Source organism: Coturnix japonica, chromosome 5 (genome assembly GCF_054131305.1).
Source record: "Coturnix japonica strain WE chromosome 5, WE-NBRP24, whole genome shotgun sequence".
Lineage (NCBI taxonomy): Eukaryota > Metazoa > Chordata > Aves > Galliformes > Phasianidae > Coturnix > Coturnix japonica.
This window is the reverse complement of record NC_140667.1, coordinates 41,445,731-41,470,814: the sequence shown is the minus strand read 5'-3', so window position 1 is coordinate 41,470,814 and position 25,084 is coordinate 41,445,731. Positions and strand designations below refer to the sequence as shown.

Genomic DNA, 25,084 nt, shown 5'->3' with positions numbered 1-25,084 from the left:
TTTATGTTCAAACTATGTATTTATTTCCCTTTTGAATGTTTGAAATAGTTTATAAACTAAGCAAAGTATTAATGTTTCAGTGATCTTAGGAATCTGCTCAAACTTGCTTTGATACGCTGTAGCTTTTTCCTTTCATTTTTTTTAAGGGCTTTTGTTTGGTCCCAGTTATTTTTGATTCTTTTATGTAAGGATATTATCTGGCATGACGTGGCATGGTGCTTTTTTCATAATAGGATCTAGGAAAAGTCTGAGTAATATTTATGAAGTATCACCGAATTTTAACAGTTCAGAGAAGGAAGATCAGTCTTATAGCTTCTGATTATCAAAATGTTTACGTTACTGTTTTTAATCTCTCAATTGCAGCAGTGCTTCTGGGTCTTCAGTATTAAAGCTTTACTTCACAATAGTTAATGTACAGTATGAGGAGGTCAATAATTATTTTAAAATTGGTCTCATAGAAAACAAATGTGCTTGTTGGCTAAGGTAGGGCGTGATATAGGTGGCTGAATGAGGTCAGGAGTATTCATGTAAGTAGTGATTCAGACTGTGGACCACAGTTATAACTTGCAGGGTTTGCCTGTTCAAGAGATGACCCAGGAAAAGATCAGTTTAATGATCTATCTGCAGTAGATAAATGAAAGCTGAAGGAGAAGTTGATGAGGACCATAAAGTGGTGGATCTGAATGATGAGAGTGGCCTCCCCAGATACTAGTGAATGGAGGGAGGAAGTACAGTCTTTTGAGAATAAGAAGCCTATTGTTAGCTTTTCCTTTTTTCCTTTTCTTTTTTTCTTCGCATAGGTATCAGTATTATTTGCAATTAAAGAAAGATATCTTGGAGGGCAGCATTCCTTGCACACTAGAACAAGCAATACATTTGGCTGGTTTGGCTGTTCAAGGTAAGTAAGGCAATTATGCTGATGTTGCGCTAAAAGTTTGTTGTCTTTCTGTTTATTGTTTACGGACCCCTCTTGCACTAATAAGACTTAAAGAGGTAGTTGCTTTCCAGTGTAGATTTTATTTCTATGAAGCACATTTTTGTTTTCAGTTGACAGCCCTACAAATGTAGTGAAGATTCAGTTTAGCAGATTATGAGAGGTCAGAGGCTTGCTCCTTAGAACTTCAACACCTGGTGTATTAGCTAGGGAAGGGGAACAAGGTGGAGAGAAGGGAATGGACAGACAGTGGGATCAGTGACCAAGTACTTAATGGTATTTCAGTGCAGTCCTCTGAGGTGTGCCTAGGTATCTAGACGCCTGAATCCCTTTGGAATACCTTTGGAGGCAAGTTGTTTGCTTGTGTCAGCAGAGCTTTCATCTGTTTCTCTTACCAAAAACTCTTTATCCTGACATCGAGAAAGAGACATACTTTAATAATAAGCAGAGATTTGAATGCACAGCAGTACTAGTATATCCACCTCTTCTCTTAACACCAAAGATTTTTTCAAGCTTGGAATTTTTAACAGCCTGTGTTCTATGTTAAAATCTTTCCTGAAGACCCGTTTCTGAGATGCATATGTGAAAATGGTTACTTTGGTGTGCCTAATTAGTGTTACGCTAATTAGTGTTTTCCTAGTTAGTGTTATTGTGTAATGTTTGTTTGATCTTAAATCTCTCAAGTCAACAGGCTTTTTTTATTGCAATAGCTTTGTTTATTGTGTCTGTGTGTTGCTTCTCTGTGGATATCCTTCCAGTACATCTAACAGCAGTTGTAAAGCTGCATATCGCTACTGGTGCACGCAAACACAAGATTCTTTTTTTATTTAGTCTTGTCTTTTTTTTTAATTATGTGCAATGGTTGCATCACATTAAATATGATGATTTTGTTTTTCTGAGAGTATAGTTATCAGTGGTGTAGATGAATAATGTTAGTGTTTATGTAACAGTGTATCTGTTTAATATAAGCCAGGATTTAATGGCCTTCAGCTGGCAAAATCTTACTTTGTTATTTTCATATCTTTAGACAGTATAAAAGTTTCTCTGCTCTGCAAGTTGTTTATAGATATATTTCAATATAATCTTCTTCCAGATGAAAAATATTTATCCTTGTAGCTTTCACATTCCTCTCTCTTTTATATGAGAACTACATGTGTTGATAACGTGATGAAAAAAACAACATAGGAAAAGTGCAGGTTCTAAATTAATGTACTTCAGTGACTGAAGTAGCTTATAGAAGGTAGGTCAGTTAATTTTAGCTAGTGAACTAACAGAAACAGTTGTTGGCTGTTCTGACTGAACTGTTTTCAAGAATGATTTGTGTTTGAAATACTTACAATAGGCTGCTTCTAAGCACTGCTTTATCTCAAGTACTTTGTTGGTCTAGTGTGTCACAAGTTCTTCCCTTTAATCATGAATAACTTGCATAGTGATTGCTAATGCATAATAAATACCTGATTCCTAAATGTCTCTACAGTTAAACTATTATCGGTTAGAATCTGTGGTAATGTAAATAAGACGTATACTTGGAGATTATGTTTCTGTGGTTTGGAGTGGCCGTTCTGGGCAGGATGATGTTTCTTAGTATAGTTTATCTTGTGAGATTACACATGGAATCCTAGAATTACCCAGGTTGGAAAAGACCTTGAAAATCATCAAGTCCAACCGCAGCCTAACCATAGTACCCTAACTATAACAACCATCTGCTAAATCATATCCCTGAGCACCACAGAATTTTCTGATTTAGGCTATTGTATTTCTTTGAACTGTTGGCTATTTCCTTTCTAGAAAGAAAAAAAGGCACTTCTTCTTGATGCTTTTTGATGTGATATAAAATCAGTTTTTTGTTAAGTCCCCTCTGAGCATATCTTTGAGTCAGGGAAGTTAAGGCATCTGATTTCCACTTTCTAGATGTCTTCATGTAGTGAGCTGTGAACAGAAGCTGTGGAGTCCAAGGTGCTCTGGCTGATCAGAATCCAGCAGCGAGAACAGTCTGTCAGCTCTACACTGACAGTGTGGTTGTGTGCAAGTGCATATCAGAGAGGAGAGAGTAAAGAAGACAGAGCCACGCACTTTTCAGTGTCACTCGGGGACAGAATAAGAGGCAATGGGCACAAGTTGAGATACAAGAAATCTTACAAATTTTTTGTTGAGAGAGGTGAAACACTGGAACAGATTGCCCAGAAATCTGTATTCAGAATATGATTGAGGAAGGCCCTGAGATAATCTGCTGTAGCTGACCTGCTTGGACAGGAGGGAACACTAGTCTCCAGAGGCCCCTTCTGTACTCAACTGTGATTAAAACCACACAAATAAAAGCATAAGGAACTTGGAGTGGAGTTCTGCTTGTCCTATCATTTCTTCTGCTCTCCTATCCACAAGGAATCTTACTGGTTTTTCTGAACAAGATAAAAACATGAAATCTGTTTTATTTTTCTCTTCATAAACATTACTGGTTAGTGTTTAGATCATAGTTCAATAAGATGAAGATCTGCTTTTTGGGGTTCCTTCTGCAATTAATGGGGTATCAAATCATTTTGTTATAACTGTTTGAATATGACGTTTATTTTTTAGCTGATTTTGGAGACTATGATCAGTATGAATCTCAGGAGTTTCTACAAAGATTTGCTTTGTTTCCAGTGGTAAGTAATTTCTTTAAGTTCTTTTTTTTTGTGTTATTGAGCACGAGCAAACTGTGTTGCAGGTACTCTTCAGTGTACTAAAGCCTAACATGAGACTGATAAATATATTAAAGATCATATGATTTATCCAGCTTATTGCTACCAAGATTGTCAAATTCAGTCTAAGTTTTCTGAGATTGTGGTGAGATATTTCACAGCAGCAAAGATATTGCAAGATATCTTCGGTTATTGTCATGGTAACCCGTGACAGTTATATTGTATTTTACAAGATGATGAGGGCAGAAACAAGAAAGCAAGAAAAACCACTTCAAAACTTTGTACTTTTTGCTTTTGTTTATGTTATCTGGAACCTAAACTCTGTAATTAGTGTGGAGGGTTGATTTCTCTGTGTGAAGGCACTGTAGCCATTTTATTTCATAGAATGATCATTCTATAAATGCTTTCTTACTCTAAGGGTTGGCTACAAGAAGAAAAAATATTGGAAGAAGCGACACAAAAAGTTGCCTTATTACATCAGAAATACAGGTAATATTTCTAAAACTCTATTGTACAATTTTGATGTGACTGCTTCAGTAGGTCAGGGCACTGAGAATCTCAGAAGGCAGCTGAAATAATTTAATCTCCCATTTAAATGAGTTTTTTTCACTGATATGGCTGTGTTTTGTTGTTGGTTGGTTTTGTTTGTTTTTTGTTGTTGTTTTCTTTTGCTAAGTGAAAAGAAAACTGAACTAATGACTGTTAAAGTAAACAAGAGGATATTAATATATCACAACATCAAGATGTGGCCCCAGTAATGATGTTTCTCAATAAACAGTACTGGCAAATACTGCAGGCAATTGAACCATAACAATGGTCACTGTGCCAGAATGCTTGTGATCTAAGTAAAAGGCTGCTTAATATGGTGGTCCAAGACAGAGGAAAGTTACTTTCTCTGTTGTCACTTCATTATCAAAATGTGTTTTGTGACTATGATACAAGTACTAATATGGGTTGGCTTTTTTTGTATTACTTTAAAGAAGAGGCTTGAAAATTTCAAATTGATTTAGCTTTGAAATGTTTTCATAACAAGATGGAATGTATAAAGTCCAGCAAGAAAGACTGCAGGACATTAGGACAAAGTGAAGAAATAAAGAAAACTATGTCTGAGAGGGTATTGAGAGGCATAAGAATGAACATGACAAAACCTTTCAGGTAGAGATCATGCCTTCTGTGAGATCAACTGGAGTAGTTAGGGACATACAAGATTTTGAGCCCTGTAATGCTACTGCAAGTTACTGAAAAAACTGTTTTTGCCAGCGGGTTTCATAAAAATAACATACGGGCTTTAACTACAAATTTTATCTTGCCAAAGATTAAGAAAATAACTCTCATTCCTGATATGTGAAGTATCAAATTTGATGTAGTTCCTTATATACTAAATTTGTATACTGCAATAGGAAAAATTCAGATCTTGAACGTGTGTGCTGGACTACTTCTTGTGATAGAGTGAGAAAATAAGGTGACAGTGATGGGTTGAAGAAGGATGCAATGATTTTCTGCCATCAGCAGAAACAATAATTTAAAGTGGTCTTTGTTGCCATTTCTGGTTGCGATGACTAAGATAAAGAAGCAACCAGAATCACAGTGTAAAGGTCGAGAAAAGTTTTCAGACCTTGGTACAGATGGAAACAGCATGTTTTGATGGATGCCTGCTTGTCTTGGTGGTGTTCTTATAGATTTAATGGTGTCATTCAGAGTAAAACAAATATATATTTTTATATTGTTGACTGTATTTGCTGATCACTGTTACCACTGTTTTGTTGTGTAGAGGCCTTACTCCTCCTGATGCAGAAATGTTATATATGCAAGAAGTGGAGAGAATGGAGGGCTATGGTGAAGAGACCTATCCTGCAAAGGTAAATGGGGCTTTATTTTTGTCTTAGTTGCTTTTCTTCCCTATGTAAAAATAGCTGCTTCCTGTCAAAAATAAAAGTAAATAATTGTTAATATCCTCAAAACAAAATGCATACAACTCCTTCTCTCTCCTCAGAATTCTAAAACTTGATTTTCATACAGATTTGCTTTTTAAGAATTTTTCTGTATATGCCTAATTTTTTGCTGCTTTTTCCAGGACAGCCAAGGAAGTGACATATTCATTGGAGCATGTCTTGATGGTATCTTTGTGAAACACAAAAATAGCCGACCTCCTGTTGTATTTAGGTTAGTATTGTTCTGTATAATATCCTATATCTTTACAATATCCTATACATAATGTTTTGTGTATGTACCTCACTAGCATGAAAGACTCTTAGATATGATGTGTGTTTACTTGTTTCATAAACCTGGGCATTATCTTCTAGCCCTTATGTTAAATAAATACTGAATTTTGAAGGAATCATAAAATGGCTTGTTCTGGGAGGGACCTTTAAAGACCATTCAGTTCCAACCTCCTGCCATGAGTTGTTTGCCTCCCACCAGCTCAGGCTGCCCAGGGCCAGATCCAAATTGGCTTAGTACATCTCTGGGAATGGAGCACCCACAGCTTCTCTGAGTAACCTGTTCCAATGTGTCACCCCCTTCTGTGTAAATAATTTCCTTCTAAAACCTGAACTAAATCTCCCCTTTTAGTTTAAAACCATTCGTCTTGGTCTTATCACCATCAAACCATGTAAAAAGTTGGTCTCCCTGCTTCTATAAGATCCCTCTAAATACTGAAAGGCTGCAGTGAAGTCTGTTGGCTATGCAGTTAATCCCTTTAAGCTGGATTAATTCTAAGAGATGAACATTTAATATACGTTTAATTGTGAAACGTTTCTTGAGTCAAAAAGGAGCAATTCCGCACAGACCATATAACATCCTAAGATATGCATGTCAGTTTATTTAACAATATTCACTTGTAAAACTATCCAATAATCTCTCACATATTTCATATCAAAGTATGAGAGTTAAGTGGTAACTTTTGCATCAGTATTTGGAGTTCATACATTATTTTAGTTAGACTGCTACTTAATGTTCTGTTGGTTGAATTGTAGACATGGCTTCTGCAATTCAGTTCCATTTTCTATGGTTTGAAAAACATAGCTCACCAGTCACGTTCTGTTCCTTTTGTCTGTAGGTGGCATGACATTGCCAACATGTCCCACAACAAATCCTTTTTTGCATTAGAGCTGGCAAACAAAGAAGAGACAATTCAATTCCAAACGGTATGTGGATTTTATTTCTTTTACTTTTTTAACTTTTAAAAATCAGTTAATAGCAAGTTAGTCTTCAAAATTTCCGTGACTTCTATGAAATTAAGTGATGTATTTTGACTACTGAGCAAATTTTGTTTTTTTGTTGTTTTTTTTTTTGGCAGGAAGATATGGAAACAGCAAAATATGTGTGGAGGATGTGTGTGGCGAGGCACAAATTTTACAGACTAAATAAATGCAGCCTGTAAGTAGTATACCTTAGAAGAACACTTGGTGCACTAGAAGTTCCCATGGGAAAGCAAAATTTGTTACAACTTCTGTAATTTCTATAATGTCATTTTTAGATTATACAAAGTATGGCTTATATTTTTTCCCCAGTCATCTCTGAGGTCGTGCTTATCACCTGTTTCTCAAACTCACACCTTCAGTATGGTTTATAATGGAGGGCAATAGTAAGTACTGAAAATCTTACCAAAAGTAGTAATGTTTGAGCCCCCGATGCTGGATCGCAGTGCTGTGATAGACTTTAGTTACTTTGGAGGCTATGATTGCTAGAATGTTTGTTGGAAGCACTGGGACTGGGTTTGGCCTGTGATTGGGTCAACTGCCCTGAAAGGACACTCTGAAGGCCTTTAAAAGGGCGGGTAGTGAATGTGAAGCACTCCTGAAATGTGCTGGATTGACAGCTGAGAGGTATGTGGTCCTTTGGATATTCATGGTATCTGTGTAGCTCAAGTAGCACCAGTATGAAGTAAATTTAATGCAATTCATCAAATTAAATTTAAACGGGCTGGTCTCCAACTTGTAAATCAAGGGTTGGAATTTAAGCTAATCATTTTCACTGGTACGGGTTTCTTTTAGTTAAGTTACTTCAGACAGAAATAGCGAAACAGACCCAGTAAATAACCCACAAAAGGCTATCTATGGAGGTGCTGATGTAAAATTCCATGCAGTTAACAGAGTATTTTGTACCACAGATGATTCACCAGCATGGTTAATTCTTTTTAGAAGAGTAATATTAATTTGCAATAAAATAGCTCTCATATCTCTAAGCTTGTAAGGCTGGCTGCCATTTGAGAGAGTTGAGAAGTGTTGGTAGTTGTGGTGAATTTCTGGGAATTGTGAATTGCAGTTTGAATGGTATCAGTTCTGTAGAGTTCTGTAGTTCTATATTGAATGTCAGTCTTTAGGATTACTTACTTTTTACCCTTTCACCACAATATGATTTTAACAGAAGTCATTAAAAAAAACCCACTGTAGTTATCTCCAGTCTGTCACTCCCTGTCATCTGGTGCTGCTGCTGAAAACTCTTATGCATGCCTGTATTAAGTTCAGACTATTTATCTTTATCTGCATGTACCTTATATTTAGAGATTCCCTGGACTCTCCACCTGAGGAGGGCTCTCAGAAATCTTCACTCATTCTTTCCCTTCCACGCTTTCCAATCCTTTCTCGTCCTTCACTTCCCAAAGGGTGAGCTGAAAAATGATTTTTCTTTCTGATATCTGGCAGTTCCTATATCTGTATTACTCTGCCTTTTTTTTTTTTTTAACCCCTGTCTTGCTGTGGGAATACTGGTGCAGTGTAGGGTGGGGAAAAAGGAGTTTAAGGTTTTTTAACAGTCCAACATGGAGGCAGTCCAATAAACTGTGAGAAGTTGTTATCATTAGCTAAAATGTTAAAGCATATAAATTCTCATACTTTCTGGTTTCTTTAACACTGCAAATGTCAAGGACCCCTTTTAAGCAATGTTATATATGGTCTTGTGGAAGAAGTTACTTATAGTATGAGGTTTTCTATGGGGTTCAGGTTTGGAACTAGTCCCCTTTTACCCTTCTGCACAGCTTCAGCCATTACTTTTTTATGCTTTATGTAAAAGAGGCAAAGAAATACCTCACTTATTTTGATCCTGGTTTTGTGATTCTGCTTATAGCAATGGTGGTTTATACACAGAGCTCTTATGTTTTGAGACTGTTGGAAGGACTGCTTAACAGTGCTCCAGAAAGCATAGAGTGATTTTAGCTGACCTCGGGAGGTCTTTGCAAGGTTTGAAATAAATCTTGGTGTTGTAAGAATCATCTCTCACCATAAGATTTCTTCTGTAGACAAACCCAGCCCATTACAGTGAATCCAGTTAGAAGGCGGTCTTCTTCCAGGATGTCTATGGTAAGGAGACCAAATAGTTTTATACAAGGGCTGCTCCGAAAGTAATGCCTCCTATTTTATCATGCTGGCCCATGATATCAGTAGTCGATGCTGGTGATATGTCAGTAGAGGTTGAACCCTCCCACCAGTATTCCAGTAAATTTGTTGCTGTGCAGCAGGTAGCAGCAGACAGGGCAGTCTGACAGAGTGGTGTATGATGTGGAAGTGCACATGAAGCAAAGGTATGGAGTTTCTCCATGTGGAAAACATTGTGCCCATTGGCATTTATTGATTTTTGCTGAACACTGGTGGAGACCCAACAACGGATGTGAGCACAGTGAGGTTGTGGGTGGTGCTTTTCAGCAGTGGCGGTGGCAATAATGTTTCACCTCTGCTGGTGTAATGTTTTCTGGGCACAGCATGCAGACTCTTGCTCATCACTGGTGAAAATGCGTAACAAATGGTAATAGCTATACTGAAAAATAGTGTTTTGCAGCTGAGAACTTGCTCTATCAAATAGTGTTGAGTGCTTTGTATCTGATTTAGTTTCCATTGAAATAAATAGGAGGCATTGCTTTTGGAGTGACCTACGTATTTGCACTTTTAAGGATTTAAATTGGCTATGAAAAGGATGTTAATTTCCTTCAGTGAAGTAAAATAAGCACTGAGGAAGATGAAGCTGTTGAGTGAAAAGTGTTTCTGACTTGTTGAAAAAGCTGTAATGTAACCTAGGATTAATGGAATTAAAGTAATAGCAGTTAAAAATATTTTAAACATTTCTAGACTGCTTACTCTATCCTAGAGACTATCCTACATGTCAGATGGCAACATATATAGTCTGTGGTTATTTTTTTAATATGTAATTCTTGTATGACCTTTCCTAAGGAGGAACTTAATTGCAGATTTAGAGGAATGGTTTAAGATTAGGTATCTTTGTGTGTGTAATTGTCAAGAACTGTTTACTTCAATAAAGAGATCATTAACTAATGATAAAATTCTTACTTAGCCCAAGCCTCAAGCATATATGATGCCTCCACCACCTCAGCTTCATTACAATGGTCATTATACTGAACCATATGCATCTTCTCAAGGTGAGTTGTAGCAGTCTTGGAAAGTTCCAATGCTTAAATAGTTTTAAAAGGAGTAGAAAACAGAAAATCTTGTGATTTTTATGAAGTCTAAGGGCACAGTACACCACTTTGAAAGTAAAAGCTATAATTGTGTTCATTGCTACTTACCTCGAGCTAAACATGAGGCAGGTTAGTAAAGCAACAGTCAACAGTGTGCTTGCTGCTATTCTACATGCATGTATGCTGATGCAAAAAGTGAGATAAGAGGTAGTTATGGTAGCAGATACAGCAACTATTGATTATGATCCCTTGTGTGAATCTAACTGACTCTGTCTTTTGGTTTACATAACAAGCTGGTGTGTTATAGCCTTCTGAGATTCCTGTCAACACTGATCTTAAAAACTGCAAAGACTAAATAACAATTAAAAATTTAATTAAACAAACAAACAAACAAACAAAAACAACAAGGAAGGTAGGAAAGAAGAATAGTTCCCTTCCTACATCTCATAAAAATGAGCTAGATAAAAAAAAAAAAAAAAGCTAGATAAAAAAAAGACTTGTAATAACTCACTGTAAGGGAATGATCACGTTTCAATGTAAATAGTTGTATAAATACTCAAAAGATTTATAGATTCAGAATGTACCTGAATTGTTTCCAACACAGTGTTGGAATCTTTGCTCGATGCAGTGAAAGCTCTCAGGCTTCTTAATTCCTGAGATCTGTACAGATCTTTTTTTCACAGACAAAAAGAGTTTTTGGTTGTAGGAGATTTCATTAAAATAAGTATGGCAACGGTGAACTTATAGAATCATAGAATGGCCTGAGATGAAAAGGACGACAATGATCATCTAGTTTCAACCCCCCTGCTATGTGCAGGGCTGCCAACCACCAGACCAGGCTGCACAGAGCCACATCCTGGCCTTGAGTGCCTTCAGGGATGGGGCATCCACAATCTCCATGGGCAACATGTACCAGTGCATCACCATCCTCTGTGTGAAAAACTTTCTCCTAATATCTAACCTAAACCTCCCGTCTTAGTTTAAAACCATTTCACCTTGTCCTATCACCGTCTGCACTCGTAAACAGTCATTTCCCCTCCTGCTTATACGCACGATACATAGAATATATATTCTGCATATACATTAATACCTATAACTTGAACTGTTGTATCATAATAATCTAAACAATTAGTTGTTTTCTCCTGCAGCTGGGCAAATTGTACAGCTAGTGAAGTAATTGTTAGAGTACTAAATGTATATTGTCCATAAACTGTTAGAAAATTTTCTTTACCCATCAGTGGTGTACATATTAATGTACAAACTGTATATGGTTCTTGTTCAGACTGAATCCAAATTTTCTGGGTGAAAGTTAACTTGATTTTTATTTTTATTTTTTTAAAGTGCTTGTGATGAGAGTACTATGAAGAGAGGGTGTTTTTTCTTGCTATTTAAACGGATCTCATTAGGGTATTGCAGACCTTGGTATAGATGTTTGTTCTTTCAGTTAGAACTGTTTAAAATTTTAGATGGGTTTTACTAAATTTAAACTTAACAAAGCTATCATAAACTGAAGAAAGCCCTTATTAAACAGAGGTAATGCTTTCCAGTAGAAATTTGCATGATCTATTCTGGTAAATATACCTTAGGTATCTACAACATCAAAAAAGCTGTGGTTTTTCTCTTCCCAATTGAAAATGTAGTGAATTTTGACTGAGATTTTAAGTCTGAAACATCAGTTAGCAACATCTTAAAAGAAAACATCTTTGTTGTTCAAGGTCTTGAACATAAGACTTGTTCTTAAACTTTACTTTCAGATAACCTCTTTGTGAGCAGTCAGAATGGATACTACTACCACTCTCAGACTAGCTTGGATAGAGCCCCTCATGACTACAGTGGTCGAATCCGCAATGGTAGTGTCTATAGTGCACATAGCACAAACTCCTTGAACAACCCACAACATTACTTGCAGCCATCCCCCATGTCATCTAACCCAAGCATTACTGGAAGTGATGTCCTCAGAACTGATTATGTCCCGTCACATAGACATAGTGCACTAATTCCACCATCTTATCGGCCCACACCAGACTATGAAACTGTGATGAGACAACTCAATAGAGGAATGGTACACACAGATAGGCAGAGTCACTCAATGAGAAATCTTAACATCAGCAATACATATGCTTACAGCAGGCCCGATGCCTTGGTTTACAGCCAACCTGAAATACGAGAACATGCCCACTTCACTTCCCCACAATCTAACCATTATCCATTTAACCTGAACTACAGTTTTCATAGCCCATCCCCCTATCCCTATCCTGCTGAGAAACGCCCAGTTGTTGGGGCTGTCAGTGTGCCTGAGTTAACAAATGTGCAGCTCCAGGCTCAGGATTATCCAGCACCAAATATAATGAAGACCCAAGTCTATCGACCACCTCCCCCATATCCATATCCAAGACCTGCAAATAGTACTCCAGACCTTTCTCGACACATCTACATTAGCAGCAGCAACCCAGATCTAATCACGAGGCGAGTTCATCATTCTGTCCAGACATTTCAGGAAGACAGCCTGCCTGTGGCACATTCTCTACAGGAAGTCAGTGAACCTCTAACATCGGCACGCCATGCTCAGCTGCAGAAAAGGAACAGCATTGAAATAGCAGGCTTGGCTCCCAGCTTTGAAGGAATAAGAATAAAAGAGAGGACCATGTCAGCATCTGCAGCAGATGTGGCTCTTCCAAGAGTTATTTCAGAAGGGTCACAGCCCAACATTCTGATAGAGAGAACAAAGCAAAAAGAAAATGAGCAAGATGAAGGTGTGAACTGTGATCATAAGAAAACCCTTTCAGATGCCACTATGCTGATTCACAGTAGTGAAGAAGAAGAAGAGGATTTTGAAGAAAATAAAGCTAGTACTAGCCTCTCTCCTCTTCCTGAAGATCAAACCCAGCTTTCATCCATGATGGGTGGCTATTCTCATGATTCTGTACTCAACTACCCCTATAGCTCAGTTGCTTCATCTGCTGGTCCTTTGCATATTCTTGAGCCTAAATTACATATTACAGAAACGGAAAAGAGAATGAAAGATATAAGCCCAGTTCATTTACTAGTGGAAAACCACATACAGAGGAGAGGGGAAGGACTGCTTACTCCATCTATGTCAGAATCTGACCTTACAACATCAGGGAGATACAGACTAAGGAAGGATTCTTCTTCAATAAAGAAGAGACCTGTGTCCGATCTTTTGTCTGGGAAGAAGAATATTGTGGAAGGCCTTCCCCCACTAGGTGTAAGTGGATATTATTTCTTGTTTTATGTTGTTTCAGGATGTTCTGTGTGGGGTTTCTAAGTGTTTTTGTTTGTTTGTTTTTAAATCAACCTATATTTTTAAAATATAAGAATTGAAAGTTACTTTAAGCTTTATCTTTATTCTTCTATTTTTCTCTCATCAACTTTGCTTGCTTATATTCTCTGCAGTGTGTGAGTTTTGTCTGTGTAGTCCTCCCACACAAATCCAACTTTGTAGCCTCCATCCATCTGACATAACTAACCTTGTTAGCAACTAGTTTTTAGTTCTAGATCCCAAATTCTAGCCTCCCTATCCTTACCTGTATCAGAACCAACTGTGTCTGTTCCACTGCCAGCTTTCTAATATTAGAACTCACTGAAAAATCAGATGTAGCTGAATATTTAACTTTTTAAAATTCCTTTGTCTTCTTAGTCTGACCTAGGAGGATAATCTGACACATTAGGCAATAAATTCTTTGCTTGTGAACTCTTCTTTCCTCCGTACCTCCCTCTTTTCATATCCTTCCCCTTTTCCCTTGCCTTCAAGTTGTTTTTTATCTCACTGAAGTTATTTCCTTCTTGCCATGCCCCTTTCTCCTACTCCAGTCTTACAAAGCCGTGAAAAGAAATCAATTGAACAACTGCAGTTTTCCCACTTCCTGCCATCCCCTCTTCATAGAAACATCAAGTTCTACTTGGGACTCTATGATTTCACTTGCACTCTTTACCACTCAGTATGTTTGTTTGTTTTTATATAGCTCCTGGCATATTTCACATGCTAATGGAGAAATATGCTTTTATAATTTGTTTGCTTTTTTTTTTTTTTTTTCCCCACCGTTGGTTCTTGCTAACTTTGCCTGCCTGAGTTTGTGTCAAATCATTTTCTGCACAAACTAGTCTGCAGTGGAACTACTATACAGCTTCTGCTGCTGTGTAGTATCTGTTAGAGCTGATGTTACAAAAGCTAACCTGAAGTAAACTGTGTATTTAAATTATTGCTGTGTGCTCAACTTTTCTATATGTGAGACTTCTTACTTATATGTGGAACTGATCACAGTTAATCAGTTTTAATTTACTTAAAAATTATTTTCCTAAATCTCCTGCCTTCTGTGTTACATGGATATTAAAAAAAAAAAGATGATAGCTTTCTCCTTATATTCACATTTAGATATACTCAGTTTGTGTTCTTTTTCTTCATAAGATGTTTTCAGACACTGATGAGTCTACCAAAATCACACATTGCCTTTTCTTTGTGATAGCTGAGAAAGTATTTAAATCAACATTTGAAATGAAGTTGATATTAAAACCTTCTTACTGAGCACTAACAGTGAAATACTTTCTAGGTTAGTAATATTTAAGAATACTGTTGCAGAGTAGAGAATTGTGGTTTTGTATTCATCATTAAGATGAACTACCTTGTAGCAAAAGCTGCCCCTGCAACTCCTTTTCCATTTTGCTTTTCAACTTTCCAGTGAGCTTCTACTGCTGTGTTTATGCTCACTTTTAAAAACAGTCTCAAGCTCTTAACTTTGTCACCTTATTCTTTACTGGCATTTAGCTTTTGGAAACATTGACCACCATTCAAGCAGAATATTTGCCCATATTTTCAGTGGTTTTGGTTTTTTTAATAGCTAAACTGAGCAATTGAAGGAATGATAGTTTTCTCACATTTTCTAAAAGGATAATCTGAATTTATCCTTACATTAGAATCTCCTGGTGATATTTCTCAGTTCATGACTCAAATCATCCTGTTCTTCTGTGTTCATATTTTGTATGTGCATTTTATTGCGAATGTAGTCAAACATTTTATTGTATCTAAATAACTTATGATCTCATTATTATGACCATCTATAGAGAAGCAAAGTGTCTGAAAATGGACTAGTAAAAATTTATTTATGTATTTATTGGTTGGATAGTGATTCCAACTGTCCAAGGTTGATCCAGAGTAACTGCCTCACAACCTCACACGTGAGCTTTTTAGAAACAATATTTGGCATTCTCGTGCAGTTTCATTAACCTGTCTGGAATGAAGACAGACTTGTGTTGTGTCCTTGGAGGAATGTTGTCCCACCACTCTAACTCACCACTCACTGCAGTGCTTACCATGAAAAAAAATCAGAGCTGTTTGCAGGAGAGGTCAAAGAAGTATCCTTTGCTAAACTGAACTCATCTGGGTTCTGCTTTATAACTTTGTTTGTTTTTTAAAAATATTTGTAAATTTTAGCATTTTGTTTGCAGGGTATGAAAAAGAATAAAACTGATGCAAAAAAAATAGGGCCTCTAAAGCTTGCAGCCCTAAATGGACTAACTTTGGCTAGAATGCCTCTGCCAGATGAGGGGAAAGAGGAATCAACAAGAGCAACAAATGATGAACGGGTATGGTGAATTTTTTCGTGTTTGATTTCACTTACATGAGTGTTTTTTTCAAAATCAATTAGTGAAATGCTATTTACAACAGTGCTGTTTGACCAGGGAGCAACTGCATAAACCAAGGTCTGTGGTGATTATTGTATGTACTCTGACTAATAGTCTCTTTGGAATCTAACAATGGTTGGACTTCCTCAGCTGCTGAACACCATCTGCTTCAATTTGTTGGCAGTCACTGAGCAGGATTAGAACCTGAAGGGGCAGTCACACTCTGACTAGCAACAGTTTTGAGGAACAGACCAAAAAAATTGCAAGTTGCACAGTAGAAATTTGGTCTTGTAGTTTGAGGGCTTGGGTTGAGGCTTATAGGAGAGAGATTTGATTATGAAATTCAGCTGAGCTGAGCTGAGTTTTTGAACTATATACAATCATTAAAAATAGTAGGGGAGGACAGAAATTAAAATCACATTATTAAAGCACACTTCTACATTTAGTACCTACGTTGGTTATTTCCTCTTATTTATAGCCATCATTTCTTCCTGGGTTGATGTTAATTTAATTCAGCCATATTACCACGCAGGTAGTTCTGACCAAAGTGTTGAGGGAGAAGAAGAAACTGTTAAGTCAAGTTATGAGGAAGGTGTAAATCTCTACACATTCTCTTCAGGTAGTCGTGTAGAGGAAGAATAGATGTAATGAAATTGGAATGACTGAAGAAGCAGTACAAATCAGATATGTGACATGAAAGAAAGTCCAGATTGGAGATATTTTTAGAAGACAAATAAAGATTTTATAGTTGATTCAGTGCTTGTTTTATTGCTCAGCTAAATGTTTCTATCAGTTTAAATTAGAAAACTTAGCCTAAAAATATTAAAGGAGTTTAGATAGTTAATGTACTGATGTGTAAATTGCATATGAAGGAGGTTTTACGTCATCCCCTGCAGCATTTGGCATTGAAGTTATTTGATACAAGATACTTTTCTGATCTGATACTACAGAGCAGTTGCTGAAAGAGGCTGGTCACATGTGACATAGATGGAATTTTCTGGCTGAAATGTTACATATTTTTCCTCTAATTATTGTTGGCAAAGAGATGCTGAAATTCCAGAAGTATCTTATGATTTAGAAAGAACTCAGTTTTGAAAGAATAAATCTTTCAGTAGGCTAACTTAATAAATCAGATTGAATTTTACTACTAGAAAAACAAATCCTGGTTGATACCTAAGTTACTTGAGGTTGTAAGAGGGGGCTTTACTGCTGCCTTCAATGTTTAATATTTTCAGTCTAAGTAAATGTGAAATACTGGAGATAAACTCAGTAAATGAGGCAAGCATTTTGCTTTAAATCTGTGGAGTTTTTCTTATGTGACAATTTTGACTTTTTGGGGGGAGTTAGAGAGGGAGGGGATGAGGGCAACACAGTTAAATGAGACATTAAAAATGATTTAACCAGTGTGATACACCAAGAAGAATGAAAAATGAGTCTGTCTCATTTTAAAGTATTCAAACCAGTTTTGTAGTGTAGCGTAACCACTGGGTTTAACCAAATATTTATTTTCCCAACTGAGTTGTCTTTATAGAAGCTAAAAAGCAGTTTTTGATATTCACTAACCTAGTGAATTATAACAGGATTTTTTAGACAGTTTTAACTTGAGCAAAAGTCCTGCTGGTTCAAATTGATTTTAATTTGTTCTGGTATGTTTGTAAAAAATAATAATAGTTTAAAAAATATAACAAAATTGTACAGAAGGGAAAAATATGTACATTTTATCCTTGGTGAATTCCATATTAAAATAGATTCATTTTAGAGTGTGACTTCATATGGTTATCTTTTTTCTGTCTCTTAGTGTAAAGTTCTGGAACAACGGTTAGAGCAGGGGATGGTATTTACTGAATATGAGCGCATTCAGAAGAAAAGGCTTATAGATGGTGAGTGCTCAATAGCTCGGCTTCCTGAGAATGCTGAGAGAAACCGGTTCCAGGACGTCCTCCCCTATGATGATACCAGAGTAGAACTAGTCCCAACCAAAGAAAATAACACGGGTTACATCAATGCATCTCATATCAAGGTGAGAGAAATGCTGTTGGATAAATGTTTTCCTCCCTCCCTCTACAGTTGTTTCTGTGGGAAAGATGGAAACTGTTTATCCCCACTGTCTGGAATAATAATAGAGGGTTAATTATTGGAGAGGTCTTCTGCATTTCACTTCTATGTTGAAGAGGTATTTTATATTGGTAGTCTCTCTCCTATTTCTTCCATCTCTCTTTAGAATGATAGCAACAGAAGGCAGGTCCATTCTTCCAATAGTTATGAACGAAGGCAGATAGCTTTTAAATGAATTGGGATTCTTTGCAATGATGAAAATGTTTTTCAGCTCCAGTGACAATAATTATATCCTTATTTTCTGTAACCTCAGGCTAGATCCACAACAGGCAATAGTCTGGGTACTTGCTTAAGTTTCCTCTGTTAGAGTAACAAATGGAGCTAGAAGGAATTCTGCTCTTCCATAATATTCTGATACCCTTATAAGTCAGCATGCCTATTTCTGAATTGTTGCCATCTTTTTCAGTTGGTGGATCTTAAAACAGCTGACTAAGAAAATGGGGGAAAGATTTTAAGTAATTAGTAATCTATTTCTTTTTTCAGATCTCTGTTGGTGGCATAGAGTGGGATTACATTGCTACACAGGGCCCTTTGCAGAATACCTGTCAGGATTTTTGGCAGATGATCTGGGAACAAGGGATTGCCATCATAGCTATGGTGACAGCAGAGGAAGTGAGTATAAACCAGGTCAGATCTATCCCTGAACCTTATGCAGTTTTGTTCTGATTTTTTAGAGGAAGGGTCTCTTTGCTTCACCAAGCCAACTGTCAAAGATAATTTTCTGATGACCTCTATGTATTGCTTTCCTTGTCAGAAATACCTGAATTTGCAAACTATGTCTTGTGGAAGACTGATTTATAGAGTAGAAAACTAAAACATTGTGGTGATGCTTAATAGATGAGAAACACAATTGTTACAAGATCATTAGTTGTAAATGTTTTCGCATCTCTTGTTAAGTGAGTGTTTTATTCTTAAGGAAAGTGGGAGAGAAAAAAGCTTCAGATACTGGCCACGTCTTGGCTCAAGACACAACACTGTAACATATGGAAGATTTAAGATAACCACACGATTCCGTACTGACTCAGGCTGCTATGCAACTACGGGATTGAAGATTAAACATCTTCTCACAGGGCAAGAGAGAACAGTTTGGCATTTGCAGTATACTGACTGGCCAGAACATGGCTGTCCAGAGGATTTAAAGGGATTTCTCTGTAAGTTGTGTTTAATGGCTTTTGACTTTCTTTCATTTTTTTCCTTTTTTTTTTTTCTTTTTTTTTTCTTTTTTTCCTTTTTAATCACCTAAGATGTCTGCTAAGCATGAATTAACTTGTGACAATTACAGCAAGCATGCTACTGCAAAAGAAATCTTTGTGCCAGTAAAATGTGCTGAATTATATTTCTAGCAGGAATGTTTCTGCCATTTAATGGTCATGTTAAAGTGACCATTTAAGTCAAAACCCAAATATATAATTTACTAAAAAGTCATATAGGCTAAAGCTTAACTATACCAAGTATCACACTTTTGAATATGTGCCAGTAAGCTGGTTTTGGTGGGGAACAGAGGAACAAGGAAAACCTTACATAAGTTGGATGATTTTCGTAGATCTGTATTGCTCTAGTTGGTTTATGACTTATGATTTATACAGTATGTAATTTTTCTGTGGGATGTCATTTGCTAAATTACTACTTTTCTGATGGTCATTCAGTGTAAAATATTGCTTGTGTAACTAATCTCCTGAATTTATTATTCTTATTTTGTTCAACTTAATAGCATACTTGGAAGAGATACAGTCAGTGCGGCGCCATACAAACAGCACTGCAGATCCTAAAAACTCTAATCCTCCTGTACTGGTGCATTGCAGTGCAGGTGTAGGACGAACGGGAGTAGTCATTCTGTCAGAGATCATGATTGCTTGCTTGGAACACAATGAGGTGATCTATTTTTCTTTTTATTTTTTGATAGTTTTAGGTAGTGGAAGAGTAAATAACCTGTCTGTTATTGCTGTTCATCTGAGCTTTCTCAAGGTGTGGCCTTTGGAAAAGTCTTACTGTTGAAAGTGCTTTTGGCAATTTAATATAAGTTAATAATCTTCTAGAGTTTTCCATTTATCCACTGGGTATTGGAATGCTCAGTTGGATTCTTGACTGTGTAGGATGTTGAGTCACTCAGTGGAACAAGATATGCCCTGGGCTACTAGTTTCAGGATTTTGCCCTGACTTTAACACTTTTATTTCATGCCTTAGTTTTAATTGTTAATATTTAAGAACATCTTTTCTAGCTGGTCTCTGCTTTTCATTTAATACTTTTTGTTCTTAAGTATAGTAGTACTTGCAATATGGGTCTCAGCAGAGGACAAAGTGGTAGTTTAATTAGTAAAACCTAGTCTTCTCAGGCTTTAGCCAGAGGTGTATAATTATAAAGTATTTATGAATAACATTATGTTCCATCTGAAACTCAACAAACTGATTATTTCATCTGTGACAAACTTTTGCAGCCATTAGATTTTTGAGCATCCACATGTCCCAGAGTGAGACAAATATTTCACGGGTGCAGAAGTTAAGGTAGATGCATGGTCAGTGGTACAGCGAGGTCTCTACTGCAGGTGTGGACAATGAATTGTCAGAGATGAAATTAGAGCAGCTCATTTTGTCCCCAGATCACTGACACTGTGCTGAATCTCCTGCTGAGTACCGGCAAGTCTCCTTGCTCACCAGTTGTAATGGCTTTTTTTTCCCCCCAGATGCTGGACATCCCACGAGTGCTGGACATGTTGAGGCATCAGAGAATGATGATGGTGCAGACTCTTTCTCAGTACACTTTTGTCTATGGAGTTCTCATTCAGTTTCTCAAAAGTTCTAGACTTATATAATCCCTGCCGATTCCTAAGGGACGCTGCAAGAGTTTACGGAAAGAAAACTACAGTTGTCCAGGCAGACCTGCTTTTACTCTTTTTTTTTCTTCATATGATGAATCATGCAGTTAACTTTCAGGGCTGGTATGTGGCTGTTAGATACAAGTCAGTGTAACAGTCCTTGCAAAGCAGGATCTTCGCTGGACTACATTCTTCCCATGTTCAGCTACAGCCATATTAGGGAATGATGTTACTTGTACTGGTCTTTAGTACTTGTACACGTTATTTTTATTAGAGTGGTGTTACGCTGGGGAAAATAAATTTCTAACAGGATGGAAATACATGACACAATTTACTACTATTTTTTTTTAAACATGATAATGAACTGTGCAAAGGCTAAAATTTGTGAATGCACATGGGGAGAGAAAGCTGCTCTTTGGGGATGTCAAGGTCTTACACACGGTTTCATTCTGCTTTCAATTTTATATTTAGAACAATACATCTATATTTTTAAAAACGAAGTTTTGGTTTCCTCTGGTTTACTTAGCAGAACTAGCAGCTCTTAGATACTTTAAGCTGTTGCTTTAAGGGCAGTTATTTTTCTATCCAGCTTTTTTTTTTAACTTTGAAAAAAAAAACAACAAAAAACACCCAACTTTTCAAATGCTGTAATGTTTTCAGAGAAGATTATCTATGCTTGTACTAACCTCTTACAAATTGTGCATATGGTTCTAGTGTAATGGGTAGCAGTAGAGTGCTGTGTAATAGAATGACAGGGGAACGATCATGTTAACTATTGATAACTTCCATTTGAGCGGGGGCATCTTTGCCTATTGCATTGTAGACTACAAGCAGGGAAAAAGTAATATAATTATGTACCAAGTTCTTGGTAATAAACAAATGAGAGGAAGTACATATTCAGTATTATTCAGAAATTTAGGGGACAGTTTGATTTTACTGGCTGAAATCAAAGTGGATGCAAATGTTTTAAGCACTTTTTTTGCTCTGTTATTTATGTAGTTAAACATAGAAACTATAATCATATACTGTTTTGTATGGTGAAATGCTGTTACTAACCTATTATTTGAGGAAGAGCCTTTAAAGTTGATGAAGTGAGAGAACCAAAATTGGAGTAAGAAGGTGCATAGTGGTGAAGAGGAAATTAGTGGAGATGTGGCAGCTATGATTGCTGGTTTACGCATAGCAAAGATGACCATTAAAAATGTTTATGTTTCCAGTCAGAAAAACCTTTGAAGCATCAAAATTTTCTCTAGAATCCTTCAGATTATTTTGTCAGCACCAGAACTGATTTTTGCCAATGCTGTGCAGCATTGCAATGAAGAATGTTCACAGGAGCCACTTGAGAATGCCTGCAGAATGTAAGAATGCTAAGAGGAAACACTGGAGATGTAGGTATTTTGCGTAGGTTGCAGCATAGATCTGAAGATGTCCTACCTCTGGTAGGTTCTGTGCTGTCCCTGACTAGCATGGGTCTGGTCTATTGACAGTATCTCAAATGCTTCGGTGTCTGTGTTTGTAAAATGGGGACAGTGAGGTTTTGCCTGCTTTTGGAGTGTTCTGACCCTATACCAAAGTGAGCTGACTGTTGGTGTCATTTCAAAAAACACCTGTGGTAGACAGACAAGTGTGCAGCTATGTCTGCATATTCATTTCCCACGATACTTGCTTAGCAAAATAAAATGAGTCTGTGAGGTGTTGTTTTTTTTTTTTGCTGGTAAAATGATGTTGTTGTTCCCTGAGCTGTGACAAGGGTTTGGAAGCTATTATGAAGAATATCCCCTTCCCGCATCAAACAGTGATTGTCCTCTCAAAACACAGATTAAAAGTGTAATAAATATGTTTCATCAATTTCCTTTTTAATAAGCTATTTCCATAAACACAAGGTCCAAACGACATTTTGCTAATATGTCATTCCATAAAATACCTGCTACCTTAAAATACACCATAATATTCAACTAGTGCATTTGGTCTTCTTTCAGGCAATCCAAATTGTTCTTCCTTCAGTGAAGTAATATCGAATATTTCAAACGGGGGGAAAAAAAATTCCTAGCAAGTATTTACTGCCAAATGAGGAAATAAATGAAATAATGCCTTATTCCAGAAGAGACCAGTAACTGAAGACTGATTCTTACATATAGTCTTGCAGGCAAACCGTTTTGACATTCGTGTGTCAACAGAAATACCACTGAATGAAGCAAATGTATTTGGATATTTGTGCTGTCTTCTGTTATAGAAACAAATATTTGTTTTTCTTTCTTTTTAAAAAAGTTTCTGATAGAAAAGTGTGCGCTCTAGAATGTAGCTCTTAATTTCCAAAGTTTGAGCTGTGATCTTCTCAACATGGCTCACGTGCTTTTAGTGAAACTGTAGATGACCACAACTTTTTGCAACCCTTTTTCACCATTCAGCAGCTCTTTGGACAGAATGTCAGGTGTTAAAAATGTCAGGCATTAAAAAAAAACAAAAACAAACAAACACAAACCAATTGAAATAAGCAGTTTCATTCCAAACTTGTGAGATAGTTTCTGAGATGGCTGAGGAAGTTTTTCCCTTCCATTTTCTTCTCTGTCTTTCTGAGAGGAGGTGAGATCGCTTTCAGAGGTGCTCGCTCTCCAACCTGTAGTCACAGTCTGGTTTTGTTAAAAGCAGTCACACTGCTACCTCCTCCACTTCAGCTTTTCATTCTTTCCATTAGCAGTGCTTTCTACATTAATAGGACTTGACTTTCTATGAACCTTCCTAATGAAGGCAGCAGGCTTGTTTTTACATGTTAGCTTATGGTTCCAAGCGGGCATTGAAAATAAACAGTTTCTTTTCTAAAGATACCGAAAGAAGTAAAACTCCACAACCTCCTGTCACAATTTTAAAAATGTTTAGATTTTTTGATAGCTTTTAAAACAACATTCGGTTTGTAGCACTTTGTTGTTCTGAGCCTTTAAAGGGATGCTTTGTATGTGTTGTGATGGATGCTTTGTGGAGTGTGGGACTTTATAGGAAAATCTGTGGCCCAAATCCAGTCACAGCCTGAGTGGAAATTGGATCCTTCTGTCAAAAGCTTAAAGTTCCTCTATAAGCCATTTTGCCAGGTGTGCTTCTCTTAATATGGGAGAGAAACCAGGTAATTATCGTGTAAGATTTGAGCTGAACTTTATTAAATAGGAAAAGAGAACGTAATGCTGATCTCTAGGAATGCCAGAGTTCTCAGGGATAAATAAAGGTGCTATATTACTATCAAGAGACAGATGTGTCTTTTGTGGTCTAGGTGGTAAATGCTTTCTTAGGATCAAATTCCACAAAGAGTCAGGAGAAGAACCAATGGATTGCTGTAGGGGTTTCTGCATGTTTGATTTCTGTCTTGTTTTCTCTGAAGAGAGATTTATTTTTGGTCAGGGAATGCTTGTGTTCCTGGGATCCCAGGTCTTCTCTAAAAACATAAATTCACAGTCCTGTTGATTGTGAAGGTGACACTTAGTAGGCTTTGCTGTCAACTCTTCACTCATTCTTTGATGGAGAAGCTCAGTGCTACACAACAGTTTTGCACTGCTTCTCTGCAGCCCACAGAACAGTGATCCCCCTTTTCTGCTGCTTGTTGGAGTGCAGTCCCCATGAATAGCAAGGTTAAATGCCTTAGTATTGCTCTCGCTGTGACACCTTTTGCACATATGAATGGTGAAAACAACTGCATGGGAATATAATTATAATGTTGGCTGGTCTTTAAGATCCCTTCCAACCCAAGTTATTCTGTGATTCTAAAATAAATGCACACTTTAAATGGAAAAATTCTTGACCTTTAGAGAAAGTATGCATTTTTTGTTCCTTTTGTCAACTTGCTTCTCTCTCACTCTATTTTTATTATTATTATTTGTAATGGATGACACTTGGAGCAGTTTTCTCCAAAATTCTTAATTTTTATAGCTAAGACTACCAGAGGCTGCTGGTAAACTTTTCTTGTTTGACTTGTTAAAGTTGAGTGGTTCACAGCTCTCAACAGTCTCTGGAACAAGTTTGGGAACTCTGTGGTTGTTTGTCCTATAAGCTAGCGTTGTAATGGGACCTCAGTTTTAATACCAGTACTGTTACTAAAACACCACAGTTAAAATAGTGAACTCATTGCTATGCTCCAGTGGTTAGCTCAAGTTATTAATTTAAAAGGAACAACAGATCAACTGCTAATAAGTATTATTAGCTTTAGGTAGGTATTCTATTTTCTTTTCCAATACAAAAAAAGCCTGCAAAGCCAGACCCAGCCCCTCAAGACGTAAAAGTTCTGAAGTTCTTGTGAGTGGATTCAGCAGTACTTATTGCCAGTGAAAGCCCTTAAAATGTGAATATTTGCATCTACTTTAAATTTAAATATAGATTGCATGAATTAATCAAAAGAATGCATCAGGAATGTGCCAACATGAAGCTAGAATGTTACAAGGAAAAGTAGCTGAGATGACTTGGAAGAAATTCTCTTGTAAAAGTACAGAATGTTGGAACTGGTGAGTGTGGA

General features: G+C 36.9%; 1 protein-coding gene across 4 annotated transcripts in view; it reads left to right on the top strand.

Annotated features, from left to right (window-relative positions):
* The window catches only part of PTPN21 (protein tyrosine phosphatase non-receptor type 21), a 35,149-nt gene extending 12,723 nt beyond the window's left edge, over positions 1-22,426 (top strand). Inside the window, exons 4-20 of one of the 4 annotated variants that reach the window (XM_015865345.3) lie at positions 801-898; positions 3,509-3,576; positions 4,031-4,101; positions 5,384-5,471; positions 5,687-5,775; positions 6,671-6,758; positions 6,911-6,990; positions 8,118-8,219; positions 8,852-8,912; positions 9,898-9,982; positions 11,776-13,247; positions 15,485-15,622; positions 17,460-17,681; positions 18,260-18,388; positions 18,693-18,927; positions 19,488-19,648; positions 20,458-22,426. In XM_015865345.3, coding sequence (XP_015720831.1) covers positions 801-898; positions 3,509-3,576; positions 4,031-4,101; positions 5,384-5,471; positions 5,687-5,775; positions 6,671-6,758; positions 6,911-6,990; positions 8,118-8,219; positions 8,852-8,912; positions 9,898-9,982; positions 11,776-13,247; positions 15,485-15,622; positions 17,460-17,681; positions 18,260-18,388; positions 18,693-18,927; positions 19,488-19,648; positions 20,458-20,586 — 3,316 coding nt within the window. In that variant the 3' untranslated portion in view covers positions 20,587-22,426. Of the gene's footprint in view, positions 1-800; positions 899-3,508; positions 3,577-4,030; positions 4,102-5,383; positions 5,472-5,686; positions 5,776-6,670; positions 6,759-6,910; positions 6,991-8,117; positions 8,220-8,851; positions 8,913-9,897; positions 9,983-11,775; positions 13,248-15,484; positions 15,623-17,459; positions 17,682-18,259; positions 18,389-18,692; positions 18,928-19,487; positions 19,649-20,457 lie in introns of those variants that run through there. The other 3 variants (XM_085550516.1, XM_085550514.1, XM_085550515.1) reach the window with 3 other exon arrangements.
* Positions 22,427-25,084: the final 2,658 nt, after the last annotated feature.